Genomic DNA, 15271 nt, shown 5'->3' on the forward strand with positions numbered 1-15271 from the left:
GGCATCTTAGCTGGCCCTCCGTCGCCTCTTGTTCTTTTCCTTCTTTACCACAGTGCTTTGCCTGCTTTGTTTGCCTTGTTCTGGTTGGCGTTTTCTGTAGGTGGTCTGTTTACGCAGCCTCTCTGGCAAGCTCGACCCCTGACTTCGGTTTTCTTGTTTCTCGACGCATCACTAACACGACCAGGCCTGATTTGCGCATTTTCGGAGCGGTTCGTCCCTCCAGTCACTCGTTTACCCTTTGCACAAATTTGGGCAGGCCTACGACGCACACATGAACTCGTACGCCATGCACGAGGGCCTTCGGCCCAGCGAGTTTGGCAGCACCGACCAGCTCAGCACGCCATACGGCGGCAGCACCGACAAGCTGCATAGCGTCCTCCATGGGTCGGCGGGCGGCGCAGCACTGAGCGAGAAGGTGCCACGAAAGAGCAGGAAGCCCATGTGGCTCCTCATCGGCGGAATCGCGACCACTCTCGCCATAGGCGGCATCGTTGTTGGTGTCCTGGTGGCCAAGAACATCATCCACACGAGCAACCACAACAAGGCGACCGTCAACGACACGCCTGCCGCGGCCTCGGCGTCTGCATCTAGCAGCAGCGTGGCCGCCGGTGTCGACCCGACACACACAGCAACGAGCGCGACTGCAAAAGCGACGTCCAAACCCACTAGCACAAAGACGTCAACCAAAGCAACCGCCTCCCCGACGGCCGGCGCCTGCTCGACCAAGAAGGATATCCCCGCTTCAGTGCAGGGGACTTACAACGACCCGACGACGTGGCTCGACATGACCGACTTCAACTGCACCTACACCTCCGAGACCATAGGCAACCTGTCTATTGTCGGCCTCAACTCCACCTGGGACGACTCGAAGCAAGCCAACCCCAATGTGCCGGCCCTCAACAAGCCGTGGGGCTCTTACTCCGATAACCCCATCCGTGCCGTGAACCTGGGCGGTTGGTTCTCTCTCGAGCCCTTCATCACGCCTTCGCTCTTCAACTATCCGGCCGGCGCCGGTGTCTCGGACGAGTACACGCTCTGTGCTCATCTCGGCCCCGAGCAGGCCGCTGCGACGCTCGAGAAGCACTATGCCACGTTCATAACCGAGCAGGATTTTGCCGACATTGCTTCCGCCGGTCTCTCCCATGTCCGCATCCCCTACTCGTACTGGGCCGTCACCACGTACCCGGGCGACCCGTACGTGCTCGGCATCTCTTGGCGGTACCTGCTGCGTGCCATTGAGTGGGCGCGGAAGCACGGTCTGCGTGTAAACCTCGACCTGCACGCCGTGCCCGGCAGCCAGAACGGCTGGAACCACAGCGGCCGCTCCGGCAACATCAACTGGATCATAGGCACCGACGGCAACACCAACGCGCAGCGCTCGCTCGACATCCACGACCAGCTATCCAAGTTTTTCGCCCAGGACCGCTACAAGAACGTCATTGCCTTTTACGGCCTCGTCAACGAGCCCGGCATCACCATTCCCCAGAGCAAGCTCTCCGACTGGACCGCATCGGCCGTCAAGATTGTGTCCGACAACGGTGTGGCCGCTACCCAGGTCTTCAGCGAGGCTCTGCGCGGCCTGCCAGCTTGGCAGGGCAATCTGCAGGGCCATGGCAACGGCCTCGTGGTCGATGTGCACGAGTACACCATCTTCGACACCAACTTGATTGTTTTCGCCCACGCCAAGAAGGTCGACTTTGTCTGCTCGACCTTTGTGGGCCAGCTTTCCGACAGCATCAACACGGACACCGGCTTCGGCCCCACGATGGTTGGCGAGTGGTCCCAGGCCGACACCGACTGCGCCCAGTGGGTAAACGGCGTCGGCAACGGTGCCCGGTGGACTGGCAACTTCTCCGGCAAGGCCACGCCTGCCTGCCCGACCAAAAACAGTCAGTGCAGCTGCACCATGGCCAACCAGCCGGTGTCCAGCTACTCGGACGACTACAAGACGTTCCTTTTGACCTTTGCCCAGGCCCAGATGTCTGCCTATGAGACCGCCTGGGGCTGGTTTTACTGGACCTGGAAGACGGAGAACGCACCGCTCTGGAGCTACCAGGCCGGCCTGCAGGGTGGTTTCATGCCCCAGGTCGCATACAAGCGCTCCTTTAACTGTGGCGGCTCCGCGCCGAGCTTTGGCAGTTTACCAGAGTATTACTGAGGCCTTCGGGGTAAGGTTGTTGAGAGTAATGGCATTGTACGGCGTTTTTTTTTCTTTTTGTGGCGTGCACATGTTTACATGGTTCCCTCAGGGTTGCTTCTCCCCCTCCAAGAAGATTTTCATACTGTTCCTATTCCCGTATTGGAGTACTATTAGCGTCTATTTTTTTTGTCAAATTTTAATATTCAATCTCGTGCAGCATAATCGACTAGAAGTATTTCACTTTAACAATTCAATGCTGTATAGCAAGCGTAGTCAAGCCGTGGGTAAATGGGTCAAATAGCATATGCTTGTTTGGAGAAAACCAAAAAAAAGGGGTTTCAGCCAGGTAAAATATGTAGAGGCACAATGAAATTTGTAACAAAACGACTCAAATGATGAAACGCAGAGTAACGGATTTGTTGTTGTTATTATTCGCCTTTTCTGAACCAGTCCAGGTTATTGGCGTCTCAGAGCCCTCCGGGGAATAAACTGTAACAGAACTAACTGTGTGTGTGTGTGCGAAATTTTAAGAGTAGTAGATTTCCTAGAGGTGTATATTGTGTATGACGCCACCGGGAACAAGTAAAACGAAATTATTTGTTTGTCTTGCCCTCGGTCTCAGTAGCATACACCATGGTAAACCCGTCCGGAAGAAAGACTACACTGCAGAACACTTACACTTTTGCCAACGGCGCTGAAAGACTATCGTATCATTGTTGTCGTCTCCCGGCGAGAGGCGACTATGATCCTACTGGCAGATTGTTCCGTCAATTTGGGGTCACTTGGCAGGCTCTGGTGCCAATAGTTGACACCCAATGGACGTACAATGAGGTTCTCAGAATTTAATGTCTGGCTGTAAATTATAATTTCAGTGTCTCCTATGTCACAAATTTGTCCGGCCAGTATACTTTAGATAAAATGTACCTGCTGATTTAATAATCTTCCAAAACACACCCGCTTGCCAGCTTCACTGCCGGTGAATATCCCCCAAACTGACAATGTGTCGTCCGCGCTCGAACAAAGCCGCAGCCAGGATAACCTTATTGTCTTCGAAGCGCTTCCCAATAACTTGCATTCCCACCGGCAATAGGGCATCTGGTCGCTCAGGAGACGGCAAGAAGCCACAGGGCACGTTAATAGCCGGATGGCCGGTGGCATTAAAGGGCGCTGTATTGTTGGTTGTGCCAATTGCATATGCGAGCTTGTCAGCCACAGATGCCGAAGCGGAGGGCAGTGGACGGGCAACACTGGGTGCACAGGGCGTGATGAGAACATCGACCTCATCCAGCGCGGCATCATACTCAGCACGAAGACCCAATACTCGCCGGTGCGCCTTTGCTTCGAGGCCGGGTGTCAGAAGCGAGTTGGTCACTTGCTGGCTAAGGAGAATATTGACCGCAGCAGGGGTGTGCTCGTTCAGAACCGATGCTGTTTGCAGCCCAGCTTCTCCTTCAGGCAACGGTAGCTGACCAGTCACAGGCTGAATGTGCTGTGGCACATACGTAAGGTGGCCCGATCCGCGGCCTTGTAGTAACCACGTAGCCATTGACGGCCGTGTTGAAGCATTCCACAGAACGGCACCGTTGGCATGGGCAGGGACAGAGACGTGAATAACCTGTGCCCCCGCAGCCTCAAAATACTTTTGAGCGGCGGTTATCACCGTATCACGAACGGCGTCTGCCACTCCCGTCATTTCGAAGCCTTCACGGAGCAGTCCGATCTTCCAAGTGCCCAGCTCGGCCACATTTCTGCTGCGGAAGTCTGCCAAGATGGCCGCGTACGGCATCACGTTGACCCGCAGCGGTGACTCGGGAGACATGCGAGGGTCCAGACCGTCGTACCCTGCAATAGTCTCTAGCGCCGCAGCGACGTCCTCGAGAGATGCTGCCATGGGGCCGAGGTGGTCTATCATGGGCGACATGGCAGCAGCTCCTGTGTACGGCACAAGGCCAAATGTCGGCTTGAAACCATATATGCCACAGTAGCTGGAAGGAATACGCACCGACCCGGCCTGGTCGCTTCCGAGGGCAATTTCAGCCGTGAGGACAGCTCCCGTTGGCTCTCGCAGAGCCGTATCGACGGGAAATATCCTTTTCATATGATGGGCGGCAACCAATGCGGCCGACCCGCTGCTGCTACCTCCCGAAGTGTGTCCGTGGAGCCACGGGTTGTGGACGTGACCAGAAAAGGATGTATGCGATAACGGGGATGCACACCAGCCCTCGCACGTGGACGTTCCTCGAATCACAGCTCCGGCGGCCAGGATGCGCGACACTACGGTGGCATTGATATCGGCGGGCTGGTACTGTCCACCTGCAAAGAGCTGTGGCGATAGGCCGATGGTCGTTGGCAAGCCCGCAACCGAGATAATGTCCTTAACTGCGAAGACACGGCCCTGTAGCAGGCCAGACGTCGAAGAAGATGGAGATGTATCGGTGAGTGGCGTATTAAATACATGACTCCACGCATTCATTGGGTTCTCGGCAAGAGTCGGCCTTCGGAAGCTGTGGTCTGCCGATGACGGCTCCGGCACCAATGCCGGTGGGGTGTAGTCCGGTTCTGCACCGACTTTGTTCATCACTGCCATGAACGATTGCAGAACGGGCTTGTACGCCGCTTTGTCTGTAGGCGAGACATTGCGGACATTCAGAGCAGCCAGGAGGCCGTCCAGGTCGCTGTCTGATAGCTCGGGCCTAATACATGTGAGCTGGTGAGATTACAAAACGGTTGTTTTATGGGCAGATAAAAACAACATACAGGGGGGCGCCGGGAATGACGACAATGGACATTATTGTGTGATTCGAGGTGGTTGGAGATGCTGTCTACGGTATTGCCAAGTATGAGCTACAAGCCAGGGTTTAAAAATATCGAAATATATGTCGTTATCGGTCCATCCCCTCCCCCCACCTCCGATCTCGCCCACGACAATCTTACTGCTGTCTATTGGCTAGCAAATACGACCGCCATCAATACACAAATTGATTCCCGTCAATGTCGTCACCGCCGCGCTTTGCAGGCACCTTGTCAAAAAGGTTGCTGAACATATTGTCGTCTGCGCCAAAAGGATTCATTTTGCTCCGGACGACTGGAATATTAGTGAATGTCGTTTCGGCATCCGAGACGACCGACGTGCCAAATTTTACACCCGGGATTGATACTGTTGACATGGACGGAAAGGCGTGAAAGCTTGACCGCCAGAAGCCGTGCTAACTGGTCCGTGGCAACTTTGCTGGCTGCGTAGCTCGTCAGATCGACATTGTGCATGCTGGCGCACGAGCTTGTGATGATGGTGTTGCCTCGACCAGTGCGGCGGCCTTGACCCTGAAATATCTGGCTTGCTGTGGCAAAAGTTCCACTGACAGAAAATAATGCGCAGTTGTGTTCACAACGAATGACGATGCCCAGTCCGAGTGATGCGTCGACTACATGCTGGCTTGGAGCTCGACCAACGGCGGTGTCGGTACGTCGCATTTAATCGGCGGACCACGTCGTATGCCATCATTGGAGACCAAGAGGTCGACTCGGTCCTCGCGTCCGGCTATATACGCAGCCAGCTCGGCGACTGCTTCCTGCTTGATACATCACATGCATACTTTGTCGCCGATCCGGCGTCGCTCGTGTCCGTTCATTTCGGCTACACAGCCATCGATAAGGTCGGTTGATAACGCCACTACATAGACCTTTGCACCATTTTTCACGAGACCCTGATTTTCGTGAAACATCAGTCAGTAATCCAACAACCAGCAGAACAAAACGGTACAAGAAACACAGTCAAAAAGAACCTTGCAAATCATAAACCTCAATCCACCGCCGCCAGCCGCGACGACGGCCACGTAGCCTCTGACACCAAAAAGATTATGAGCAGCGAGGGACGCCTTGGCGTCGGTGCGTTGGCATTGCGATTGGGAGTTTGGGTGCCGGCAATGGGCAGCATGTCCATTTGCCATGTTGTTTGCATCGCGCTGTCTGCTCATCCGGAGTACCGACAACCAAATGCAGATTTGGAAATTACATCGTTCTTAACAAAACCCGGTGTGACAGGTCCTGGAAAGTATAAGCCAGAATAGAACGGAATGTGAAGAACGACAATTGGCAGGCAGAGCTAAAGAAAATTCTATTGCATGATGAAGATGGAAGAAAAGCGGTAGCAAGACATTGGTGTCAATACCGACCAAAAAAATCGAGACAAAAAAGTCTAATGAGTGCAAGAACAAAAGAGGGTTGAAAAAGTCAAAATGAAAGAAATATGTACAGTGCAGTGCAAACAGATTCCGGCATCCAACTACCGCTTTAAGCACGACGTCACCAGGTCGCTGTCGGTCCAAGTCAAGCCCGTCCGAGTGGGCACGACGCTCAATTCGTACGTAGACGGGTCAAACGAGCCTGCTGCCCATGCCACGGTGCCTAAAAAGACATCGCTATTTGTGTTCAGGAACTTCATCAGCTCGCACACGTATTGAACGCAGGATGGGGTGTTGCCGCCACCAGTCTCAGTGGTAAATGCTTGACGGCCATTTGCCCGCAGCCACGTGGCCAGTGGTTGGAACGAAGAGATGGCATTTGTGACGCAGGTGGTGTGTGTTCCAGAGTAGTCGTAGTCCAGGTACTGGTGCACGTCAAAAACGAGGCCACTGGTTGAGTTGTCGGGGTTCTTCACGTCAAGAAGAAGCGGGCCAGCAACACCAGCCATGGCGCCAGCACTTGTGAAACTGCATTTGCTGTTAGTGGACTTTGCATGTATACACTATGCGCGGTAGACAATAGTAGAACGTACTTGCTGCCCGGCAAAAGAATAGTCTGTTTCGGGGCCACCTTGCGGATGGCGGTGACGACGGTCTGGACAGTGTCGACCCAGGCGGAAACATCCAGATCGTGCGGCTCGTTCATGATGCCAAACAGGACACGGCTGTTGTTGGCATATTTCGTCGCAAGTTGAGACCACAAGCTGGCAAATTGTTCGTTGGACGGGCCACCCTGGCCAATGATTTGGCCTTCCCAGCGTGCGTAGTTGTGCACGTCGACGATGCAGTGGGCCGTGGTGTTGAGGCACGACTGCACGAGGGTGTTGTACTCGGCAAAATTAGCCGCATCGAGCTCGCCACCAGGAGTGCTGTTAACGAGGTACTGCCAACCGACCGGTAGGCGGAAGATGTTGAAGCCGTCGTTCCGGACAAAGTGGTGCATCTGACCGGCACCGTCGATGCCAGAGACGTTGAGAAGAGGAGGTTGTATGGAGGAAAGAGTCTGGACGCCCTGCATCGTGATGCCGAAATCAAATCCGGCAATGTTGGCGCCAATATAGCGGACGCCCGTGCGATTGGCACTGGGCAGGGCCGCGACCTGCACGGCCAGAGAGGCCACGAAAAGAGAGAGCGTTGAGAACATTGTCGAAACCTCCGTGGGAACGTTCGTGAATAGTCTATGCTGTATGAGGGAACAGAGACAGAAAAACGACTCTACAAAGGAAAGAAAGAAGAATGCTTGGACCAGCCAGAGGGCATTCAAACACGGTGGTGACAGACTCTGCACGGCGAAAAGAACGACAAACGGGGATGAAGACAAAAGGGCTTTGTGCTTGCTCGCACGAGAAGCAGCGAGGACGCTGGTTTTATCCTTCTCTCGTATCCCGTGTGGAGCGAGCAGACAGAATCGAAAAAAAAAAACGAAATAGAACAATAAGTAGAAAGAAAGTACAAAATAAGGCAACATCCCTGGCCATACTCCCTGTAACTACTCGAATTCCACGCTGTGGCTGTTTGCCACGGTAAAAGTTTAAAGCGCAGACGACCATCCTCGTGCGTTCGTGGGGGTTGTTTGCCGTTTCCCTGTGAAAGGGATGAGGGCCGGCCAGTCGGAGGCTGTCTAGCCAAGGAAGGAGGACCAAAAAGGGCCGCCGTCAGGGATACAATACGCCGGTGTTCGTTGGTAGCAGCGCGTTGAGGAGCGCTAAACATTTTCCCCTGCATTCGTCAGTGGAGACGGAAGGGGAAAAAAGGGACAAGCAGAGAAGAAGGCACTGGCGGCGGCAGCTACACAGTCCATTTACGCCTTACGTATTCTGGTAACTTGCTGGCAATTGGCTAACTAGGCGGCGCGTTTTGCTGTAAGACGCTGGCTTTGTTTCATGTTTCAATGCTTCAGCTGCAGGGGCTGGTGGCAACGGGACAATAAGCGGAGACCACAGCCTAATCGTATGTTGAAGCGATCGGCCACAAACCAGATCCATATAAGATCGCGCACTGCCAATGTTCTTGGCACAACGGTGGGAAAAAGAACACCGGCGTGTCGCGGACTAACATGCTAGTCGGGTTTATTGTCGTGTCTTTCTCGCAGCTCCCAAGGCATGTGAATTTTGTCTCAGCCACATCCCGGCGTCCATAGCCACATTCACGACCGTCATCCCTCGGTTCTGTGCCAGTGCCACGACGTGGTCCGCAACATCTCCACTATCACGAACCGCTTTAGCTCCGTCTTCTCGAGCATGTTTGCCTTTGTTCACTGGCTAGATGCATAAATACCCAGTTGCGTTATCTTGATCTGCGGAAAAGTCTGGTATTTACATGATACAAAATAAACACCAAAAGAGTGCGAGGGGACAAAAAGCAGAATTAAAAGAAGGGGAGTTAATAAAACGGAGATGGAGAGAGAGAGAAAGAGATGAAACCTCCCACAAATATAAAAAAAACACCCCGCCCCCACTCCAGACAAGAGAATTGTCGTTAACTGAACCCCCGCCCTCTATCCTTCCTCCTTGCCTCACATGCCATTTAGTAGAGACCCCACTCAATGTCCTGCGAGTTGATGTTACCCTTGCAGTCCATGTAGCCCTTTGCACCGACCTGACCGCTGCCGCCAAACTGCTTGATCGACTCCTGGATGATGTCGACAATATCTGAGGCGGCCACCTTGAAGTTGACGTTGCCGTGCGTGTTTGTGGCCTGCACGCCGAACGCACAGCCGCCGTACTTCACCAGAGCGCGTTGACGCTTGCCGACCACCTGCGTGGTCCACTCGCCGTCGGTGTTTATAATGTTGTTGACGATCTGCATGCAGTCGCTAACGCTGGGCGATGCGCCGCTGGTCTGGTCGATGAAGCTGGACGCCTGGCAATCGTCTTTTGGCGGCGGCACGTAGCAGGGCCACGATTCCAGCGTGCGGTCGCTGTACTCCTCCCAGTTCCAGTACGCCGTGTCGCCGCTGCACACGGGCAGGCGGACGTAACCTGCGGTGGTGATGTCCTGGTCGTAGAGGTTGTTTAACGTGGTGTCATCGCCCGGGTTGGCGGTCTTGCCGCCGTTCTTGTTGCCGTTAGCCTTAAACGTGTTAACGGAGCCCTGGATGAGGTCGGTGACAGTGACGCCGCCCCACTTAGTGCCGTCCATCTGGTCGACGCCGTCGGGCAACGAGAAGGAATTGTCGAGACACGAGCCGTCGGCAGGGCACGTAGTACTACTAGGGCCGTCTGGGTACACGAGGAAGTACAAGTGGTTATCGATACAGCCCATGGCCTGCTTTTGGATACTGTCGTCGACGTACTGGGACACGACGTTGAGGTTGCTGCAGTCGGCGCCCGTATCGAGCACGAACACTCCCGCACCGGACGCGGACCACACGGCCGGGATGGCATAGCCGTAGAAGCCGTACGCGATACTGGACCGGATCTCTCCCGTGGTCTCGTCGGACGCGCCTACGTCCGGCATAGAGCCGTCCCGGGTACCGGAGCCGTTGTCACCCTCAATCATCTGGCCCTTGGCAATCAAACTCGTCAAGATAGGGAGCGTGTCTGTAGAGCCGCTGTAAAGGGCCGCGACCTGGTTTTCGGTCGAGTTGACCCAAATACTGACCACTTGGCCGAGGTAGGCGCTGAAGGAGGTCTGCGACCCGGCCGTCCAGCTGCCTTCGTTGCCCGTGACATAGTCGCCCGTGATGCCGACGGCGAAGCTAACGAGGGCCTTGGCCGAATCCTTGTAGTTGTCGTACTGTATGCCGTTGGCCTTGAAGAAGGGAAGGCCCTTAAGGATGGAGTTAAAGTAACCCGCAACGGCAATTGTGCCCACCAGGTTGGCAACATCCAGTAGAATGCTGATCCACAGTTCATCAGACGGCTTCACCGGCGCAAAGGTGTTCTCAAACTCCCCATAGGACGGGTCGAACGTCAGTGCCGCCGCAGCCACGAGCGCGTCGTAGAAGGTGCCGTAGATCTCGTGCAAATACGCCATCGAGTTCCACAGCTCGTAGGCAACAGGGCCCGAGCCAGTCGTGGGGTAGATGTCTTTGCACACTAAGATTTGCTCGCAGTTGGCGGTCCGACCGATCACGCCGCAGTTGCTCAACTCGGGACCATTGATGGACGTGCTGATGGACCGGCTCAGGTAGAGTTCACCTCCTACCGCCTTGTCGACCTTGTTCCAATGGTCGATTACGTCGGCCCACGCGTCGGGTCCGTCCAGCTCGTTCCACCGCTCTTCTGACGTCATGTTCTCCGTGCTGACCACAGCAATGTTGGAGCAGTCCAGCTTTGTCCAGTTGCCCGTGAGGCTGCCGGGATCAATCGCTAGCGACAGCGGATTGACGCCGGCCTTGACGTTCAGGAGGAACTCGTCCCACGTCGGCATGTCGCCGGGCACCTCGTTGTACGTCTCCAGATCGGTGGCCCAGTTGGTCGTGCCGCCAAGGCCCAGCCCAGAGTAGAGTGTTTGGCGCGAGGCCAGAATGTCCGGCGTCATATACGCCACCCACTGGTTGCCGTCGTACACGGTGATCTGGCTGTCGCTGTCCTTGTCGTAGAAATTTTGGTTGATGCGGCTGGAGGCGGCGCGCTTGCCGCTGTTCGAGTCCGTGCCGGAGACAATGTCGCTGATCTCCGCGTCGGCGATGTAGCCCGCCGTGTTCGTACAAGGGCCAGGGGTCGCCGTGGATTCCAGCGCGGTGCCGCCAAAGGTGCACTCGGGCCCGTAACAGCTGCCGTCGTTCATACCGAAAGAGCGGCCGTAGCTGGTGACGCCGACGACCACCTTAGCGGATGGGACACCGGCCTTGGTGATCATAGCCAGCGAGGTCATGGTCTCCGTCAGGTTAACGTGGCTACGCAAGCAGTTGCCGGTCGAGCAGCCCTCTTGCGAGTAGGCATTGTTGGTGTCCCACTGGCCGTGTAGATCGTACGTCATGAACACAATGTAGTCGACGATCTTGGAGATTTCGGCGATAGGAAAGCCTTTGAGGTACCAGTAGGATGCGGGTGCTGCGATACTGACTGTCTTGCCGGGTAACAGGTTCTTAAGCACCGCGAGGAAGGCTAGGTAATTCTCGCCGTCGTCGAGGCTGGCGGGCGGGATGCCCGGGATGTCGGGTGCGCCCGGGTACTCCCAGTCAATATCGACACCGTCGAGGTTATACTGTTTGACGTAGTTTGCCATAGACGTAGCCATAGCCACGCGGTTGGCTGCCGTCACACCGTTACGGAAGATAAGATATGTGCTCGGGTCGGTCGAAAAGGCCCAGCCACCGAACGTTAACACACGGTGGAAACTTGAGCCGAGCCTCACGAAGTTGTTAAATTCAAAGGTGCTAGACGTAGAACCGGTCGACACGGCGTACGTGTTTGGATCCAACGTCGCAAACGCGAAGTGCACATGTGTGTAGTCGGTACTAAGTTGCGAAATGTCCTGGTATAAACAAGCGCGGTCCATACCGTAGCCCTCGTAATAAGCAATCTTGATCGGATTCGCTGGCCCGGGGCCCTTCACCACGTCTGTGCCGCAGTTAGAGATACAGCCGTAGGTACCGTTCTTGGCCGTTCCCGGGGGCCCTAGGCTGGTATCCGTGCAGAACTCCGCCGTGATACCACACTCGCCCCAGATGTCGCAGCAGGCGTTGAGCGGGCAGGGGTTGAGACCCGACAGGTTAAAGGTGCCACCGGGGCCCGGCACAGTGCCGGGCACCTGAGGGCCGCAGACAGCAGTGGACAAGGACGACGGGAACGGGGGAGAACCCGTGCTTAAACAGATGACGGCGCCTAGGAGCACGTTGCCGCAGCCCTGCCAGCCCCACGTGTCGTTGTTAAAGCCTTCGATCTGGTCGTTGGTGAGGTCAAACGATGCGCCGATGGTGGCACAGTTGTCGTTGGCCTGGACGGTGTAGGCATAGCACGAGCCATCCGCGTTAGGCTTGGGTGAAAAGTCGGGCAGCGTGCCCGCCGAGCAGCACACGTGCTGGCCGGGCTTGAGGTCCGAGCAGAACGTCGCGCCGGGGTTGTACTTAGTGAAGTCCGCGCCAGAGATGCCGCACTTGGTGGCCAGCGTGCCGCAGCCGTCGCCGTAGACGACCTGTACGGTCGTACAATCGGCACGTGGGGACAGGAGCGGGCTGGAGCGAGCCGCAATGTGGGCGCGGGCGTGGGCGTGGGAGCGGGCGCCTAGACCCAGGCCGCTCTTGGCCGCGGAGAGAGTGCTGTTCAGCGAGCCCGTGCTGGCCGGCGGCGTCAGGGGTGTCGTGTAACCAACGGGGCTGACGAACGTCTGCGTCGAGTTGAAGTCAATGCACGTGGCCTTGGACCACGACTGCATCACATTCTGCACTGCCTCAAACGACGAGTTGCTCGTCGCCACGAAGCCGATCAAGTGGTCGGCATCGTACTCGGCGCCACACAGCTCGAGCGCCACGGTGCCGTGTGTCTCGTTTGAGGCTGTCATGGTCTTCTCCAGTGTCGACAGGGCTTGCACCACGGACGCCATATTCTGCACGTCCTTGCCGACGTACAGACCCATGGTGCTGCCGCGGGTCTGAGCAAACAGCACCTGCGTTTGCGGCTGGGCGGTGTGGCTGCCGTTGTTGGCAGCCTGGTAGCCAGCACTCAGGAAGCGGCGCACCTGCGCAGACATGGTGCGCAGGTCGACGTTGGTAGGCGAGTTGTCGTCCCAGTGGCCGACGGTGAAGGTGGCGTTGGTGGCCACCTGGGTGACGATCTTGTTGGAGTGGGCCGGCGAGGCCGGTTTGTGGGAGCCGAACGACGAACACGCAAAGATGCGATGGTGTGAGTCGTCCTTGTCGACGTTATCGTAGAGCGAAATGTGGTAGAAGATGGTCTCCGAGCAGCGGCTCAGCTGTTCTACGCTGCGGTACACCGGCCAGTTGGCCGGGTCGGGCCCGGCCTTGATACAGGATATGGGGCAGTCACCGTCACGGCTCTTGTAGTGGGGAGCCGCAGGCTGACGCAGCTTGAAGCGGGCATCAACACCGCTGATCAGCCCTGAGGACAGCAGCAGCAGGCCGGCGGCCGCCGACGACGACAACCACGAGGGAAGCATTGTGGCTGGTATATGAAAAGTGTATAATATAGAGAGAAGGGACGGAGTCCAAAGAACTCAATAAAAGAATGGATAGAACCAAAAACTGCCCAAGGTGAAAATTTGGACAGAATCGACAAGTGGTTCAAGATATCAAAAAAGACAGGACAGAAAACTGCCTCGTCCACAGAAAGTTACTGTGGAGTGTGAGAGCAGAGCTCCTTGGACAGAAGGTGAGGAATATGCTTGATGGCGGCTGAGAGCCAAGTTCCTTTTGCTTGAGAAGGGGAGTAGAAGAAGCCATTTCCTGTCGAGGCCGTCGCCAGAGGATGGCCGTGCCTTTTTGTTTCGCTTGCCCCGGTCGAGGAACGTGTCTCAAGAACCGCATCGGTGTCCCGATGCCGCGGATCCCGAGTAATGGAGGCGCATACCATTTTCAGCACGCTGTGCATTGCCCCTTGTCGCCCCATTGCTTTTTCTCCGTCTCTATTTTGACATTGGTGCTTTCTTTCTTTTTTTTTCTCTTTTTTTTCTGTCCTAGTTTCTTATTTGTGTTATCCATCTCACGCTTCTCCTGCATACTCGCATTTGCCGTGGTCGTTTGCATGTATGCTGTCCCCTGGACGGTTTCCCATTTCCCAAAAAGTCGTGATGGGGACACATCCTTGCAGGTCCATTTTTGCAGTTACCCTTTGCGGTCCTTTGCAGTTTTTTGTGCGTCGCTGTGCCCATTCCGATCCGGACACCGACACAAGTGCGCACGGTTGAAGGATCGGCAGCTCTCGATCGACGGGGACCCACTTCGTCCCATGGTTCCAGTAGGAGTCATCTTAAAATGCCCCAAAATGACACCTGCGAGTGACGCGAGAAATCCGAGCAGAAACGACAACGACAAGACGGCACACGTGTGCGCGGGGGGGCGGTTTCTTTGTTGACAGCCTTCTGTAGAAGCACTCTTTTTACTTTTTTCTATCTTCTTTTTTCCTCGTTTTGTCCCTGGTCCGTACCGCGTATTTTCCGTATGCCGTATTCCATAATACCTCTATCATACCCGTGTCTTTAGATAGCCGCCCTCCTTTGTGGACTCTTGCAGGAACGTGCACAATGCATGTACGGAGTATGTCGTAGGGGGGTGCGGAGAAAAGAAGCTTAGTAAAGCAAATGCGAAGACTGCGTAGGCTTTTAACGCACAGACAGGGACTACCGCCGCACAACTCTTACGAGAGCCCCCGAGAATCTGTTTGCTGCCAGTCGTAGTATTCCGTTCTGGGCGTACGCAAAGGAGAAAGTCGATCGCTGGATGCCACGGAACGAGTTTGGCCGCCGGCGTACCCGACATAGCCACTCTCGACAGGGTCCAAGTGGGAAGCAGGATAGAATAGAGAACACGGGGGTGGGGGTGACTGGCTGGGCGCCAAAGCTTGTCTCGGCGCACGCACTTTGCCAAGAACGCGGCTAATCATCTATTTTTCTGGTTCTGGTTCCTGGTACCTGGCTCTGATTCTGGTCTGTCTCGGAGCTGGATCCTGGCTGTGATTCCTTGTCTTGTCTGGTGCGAGTCCTGCTTCTGGTTTCTACAACGTGCGAAGTACTTTGTACTCAAATTGTCGAACTTGTTTGTTTTTGTCAAGAGTATATAAACAATGCTATTATTACAAATTGGATATAAGGGGAACTTTGGTATTTCCGTTCCTGCAGGGGGGTCCTTCTTGGACACCGTAGTGTGTCGCATCCTGCAGGTTCCAAGCCACCCCCAAAGTGAAATAAAAATAATGTGATTGGGTCTGTACTTCTGTAAAAGCGGATATTCGCCTCCGGTCAACTGACAACAACTTGCACTGGCCCG

At 55.4% G+C, this 15271-nt stretch overlaps 4 protein-coding genes across 4 annotated transcripts; 1 reads left to right on the forward strand and 3 right to left on the reverse strand.

The window, feature by feature from the left end:
* Positions 1-271: 271 nt before the first annotated feature.
* SPBR_06932 (uncharacterized protein) lies at positions 272-2158 on the forward strand (the record flags this gene model as incomplete). Its single annotated transcript, XM_040765188.1, has 1 exon — positions 272-2158. The coding sequence occupies one exon, from the start codon at positions 272-274 to the stop codon at positions 2156-2158; it is 1887 nt and encodes a 628-aa protein (XP_040617776.1).
* A 949-nt stretch (positions 2159-3107) lies between these two features.
* Positions 3108-4929, reverse strand: SPBR_06965 (uncharacterized protein; the record flags this gene model as incomplete). The annotated part of the gene is made up of 2 exons (XM_040765221.1): positions 3108-4833; positions 4898-4929. The coding sequence occupies 2 exons, from the start codon at positions 4927-4929 to the stop codon at positions 3108-3110; spliced, it is 1758 nt and encodes a 585-aa protein (XP_040617777.1).
* A 1493-nt stretch (positions 4930-6422) lies between these two features.
* SPBR_07498 (glycoside hydrolase family 5 protein) lies at positions 6423-7525 on the reverse strand (the record flags this gene model as incomplete). The annotated part of the gene is made up of 2 exons (XM_040765752.1): positions 6423-6849; positions 6915-7525. The coding sequence occupies 2 exons, from the start codon at positions 7523-7525 to the stop codon at positions 6423-6425; spliced, it is 1038 nt and encodes a 345-aa protein (XP_040617778.1).
* A 1382-nt stretch (positions 7526-8907) lies between these two features.
* Positions 8908-13446, reverse strand: SPBR_06364 (uncharacterized protein; the record flags this gene model as incomplete). Its single annotated transcript, XM_040764621.1, has 1 exon — positions 8908-13446. One exon carries the CDS (start codon positions 13444-13446, stop codon positions 8908-8910), a length of 4539 nt encoding a protein of 1512 aa, XP_040617779.1.
* Between the last annotated feature and the right edge of the window lie 1825 nt (positions 13447-15271).

Source organism: Sporothrix brasiliensis (genome assembly GCF_000820605.1).
Source record: "Sporothrix brasiliensis 5110 chromosome Unknown Cont20, whole genome shotgun sequence".
In the NCBI taxonomy this organism is placed as follows: Eukaryota; Fungi; Ascomycota; class Sordariomycetes; order Ophiostomatales; family Ophiostomataceae; genus Sporothrix; species Sporothrix brasiliensis.